Source organism: Rhea americana, unplaced genomic scaffold (genome assembly GCF_003343005.1).
Source record: "Rhea americana isolate MKP2758 unplaced genomic scaffold, rheAme1 scaffold_143, whole genome shotgun sequence".
In the NCBI taxonomy this organism is placed as follows: Eukaryota; Metazoa; Chordata; class Aves; order Rheiformes; family Rheidae; genus Rhea; species Rhea americana.
This window is the reverse complement of record NW_028185517.1, coordinates 2,483,993-2,486,493: the sequence shown is the minus strand read 5'-3', so window position 1 is coordinate 2,486,493 and position 2,501 is coordinate 2,483,993. Positions and strand designations below refer to the sequence as shown.

Below are 2,501 nucleotides of genomic sequence, written 5' to 3'. Positions count from 1 at the left end.
GAATGCGCGTGGGTRTTAGTGCCGGAGGGGGTATGCATTTGGAGAGCGTAGGAGCACGTTTTGCCTCCCTTTGCGTGGGGGGCTGATATATTTGTCGGGGGGTTATTTTTCTTGCGGTCCTTGACAGGGAAGCGTGTCTGAAGCTGTCAGGAGTTTACGCTAAGCAGCCACTCTCTGGCTCTTGGACGGCGAGTCTAAAGTTTCAGTCTGTTTGTATTGGGCTGTCATGTTACAGGATTAGGGGCTGTCACGATGGCTTCTGGATGCATTGTAGGGGGTCTGATTAATCTCACTGCACTGCTGCGGAGCAGCACCTCCGCGCTGGTGACAGCGAGGTGTGGGCTGAGCTGCCGCGAGGGACGCTTGTGCGGCGAAGGAACCCGTTTTCGCCATCGGAGGTCCGGAGGAGACGGTTTCTCCTTGCGACGGGCCCCTCTTTCAGCGGGACGCGAAGCCCGGAAGCGTGTTGTGGGGGCCCGTCCGGCACCGTGCCCATGTTAGCTCCAGTGGCTCAAGCAGTAACACGGCCCCTGGGCACAGACCCCGCTGGACACGGGGCAGTGATTTAGGATCCGTTTTCTGCTTTTGTTTTGGATGAAATCTTGTGAAGAAGTGCTGCTGCAGTAATTATGCAAGTGACTCTGTGATAGGGACCATTTAGTTCCAGGCTCTCCATGACCTTGAAGTCAAGACCTTACCTTCTTCCTTCCTCCCCCCACTTTCTCTTACCCCTCCTTTACTAGCTGTCACATATGAATAAACTACATTAAAATAACAAACCCACACTAATTAGCTGATTGTGCTGGGAAGTGTGAGAGCAGAATTTCCTGTGTGAGAGCGAGCAAGCAGGCAAAGGGCCTGATCAACTGATACTAGCCCAGCGTGCTTTTCTCCCGCACGACTGGGAGAAAGCGTAGCGCTGGCACCGGAGCGGCGCTCAGGGCGCTGCCTCCCAGTGCCCTTAGCCTCTGTGCTGGTTCTCTCTGGCGCCGTACTGAGACCACGAGTAAACCCCACTGAGCGAACTCCTCGCCTGCCCTGGGGTTGCAGCGGGAGAGCTGTGCTGCGGGTGCGTGGGGCCTTGCTCACATGGGTGCAGTTACGGGCGGGTGTGATTTTGGCAGCTGTCAGCTTGGCCGACACGTCCGGGACTGAACGGGGGACCTAAAAGCGGGTGGTGCTGCAGCTGGCAAGACAGAGCAAGCTTGGCTTTGAGCAGATTTTGTATCCTGCGTGAGCCGGGAGCAGAGGCTGGTCTGTACTACTGTCACCTGTGGGCCAGGCAGTTAAAGCCAGGATGGGCTGCTCGAGAGATTCGGGGCCATCTGAGCCCAGGTCAGTCCCRGCACAAGTAGCGCTTCTCCCTTGAGGTCCGCGGCACGGCATCCTTCGGTGCAGCGGTACCGAGCGGGCCCCGCACCGGGCTCTCCGGCCTGGGCTCCCCCTCAAGGCTTAGGAAGCAGACGGCAGTCCCACCTTCCAACGAGCAGCGCTGGCCGTGTGTTAAGGCCAGTTCAGTGGGGATGAGCCATTTGCTGTTTGGGTTCAAGTTGCCTGTTCCCACTAACACCTCTCCTTGCCTCTGTCCCCTCTCTCTTTCCAGCTGAAAGAACTATATGCACTGACACAACCTCAGGAAAACCCACGATGGCTGCCAAGCGCAAAGGTGGCCTGAAGCTAAATGCAATCTGTGCCAAGCTCAGCCGCCAGGTGGTCTTCGATCACGGGGGAGCTGAGCAGGCACGCGTGGACAAGGGTCCCCAGCGGGAGAGCAGCAACAAGGACCTGCCGCAGCCTGGGACCAAGGAGCTGGGGGCTGAGTTTTCAGATGGACTCGGCAGGAGCGTGCAGAAGATCGAGGAGGACAAGCGGAGGGAGGTGATTGAGAAGTGGGTGAACGGGGAATACGAAGAGCCCTTGCTCGGCCGCGCCGAGGGCAAGGAGTGTAAAGGCTGCGAGAGCACRGAGGTGCCCCCCGAAGGGGTTTACATGGTGCAGCCCAAGGGCTGCAGCGACGAGGAAGACAACGGGGACGAGACAGATGCCCTGCGGGGCTCGCAGGACAGCAGCTTCCTGGACGACAGGGACTCGGACGGGCCGGCCTCCAAGGACAACAGCTACCGCTCCGCCGGCGGCGAGACGGCCTCCAAGCTGGGTGGAGGAGCTGCCTCAGGTAAGGCCTCGTCAGGGGCACCCGGGGCCACTGCTTTCCGCAGGCGGAGCCGCGCACCCGCCGGCCCAGCGGAGGGACCAGAGCAGCCGGATCCCCTGGCGGTAGCCGGCCCGGCCGCTAGGTGTTTGGCTCCTGCGACTGCCCCTGCCCCAGAGTCGCCTTCTGGAGGGGGGTGGGTTTCGCCCGCGCGCAGCTCCCTGCCTCCAGGAGCTCTGCCCCGTCTCACGCCGTCCCGGGCCGGTACCGGCACTGCGCGCTGGCTTCGCGCTGCCGCTTGCCTGCCAGGGGCGGGACGCGCGGCGCCGCCCTCGACGCGGGGTGCCCGCGG

The 2,501-nt window shown here is 61.4% G+C and overlaps 1 protein-coding gene across 4 annotated transcripts in view; it reads left to right on the top strand.

Annotated features, from left to right (window-relative positions):
* Window positions 1-1,615: 1,615 nt before the first annotated feature.
* CASZ1 (castor zinc finger 1) overlaps window positions 1,616-2,501 on the top strand; it is a 48,895-nt gene continuing 48,009 nt past the window's right edge. For all 4 annotated transcript variants that reach the window (XM_085299022.1, XM_085299021.1, XM_085299023.1 and 1 more), the window contains exon 1: window positions 1,616-2,173. In XM_085299022.1, the coding sequence (XP_085155148.1) occupies window positions 1,648-2,173 (526 nt within the window). In that variant the 5' untranslated portion in view covers window positions 1,616-1,647. The remainder of the gene's footprint in view (window positions 2,174-2,501) is intronic.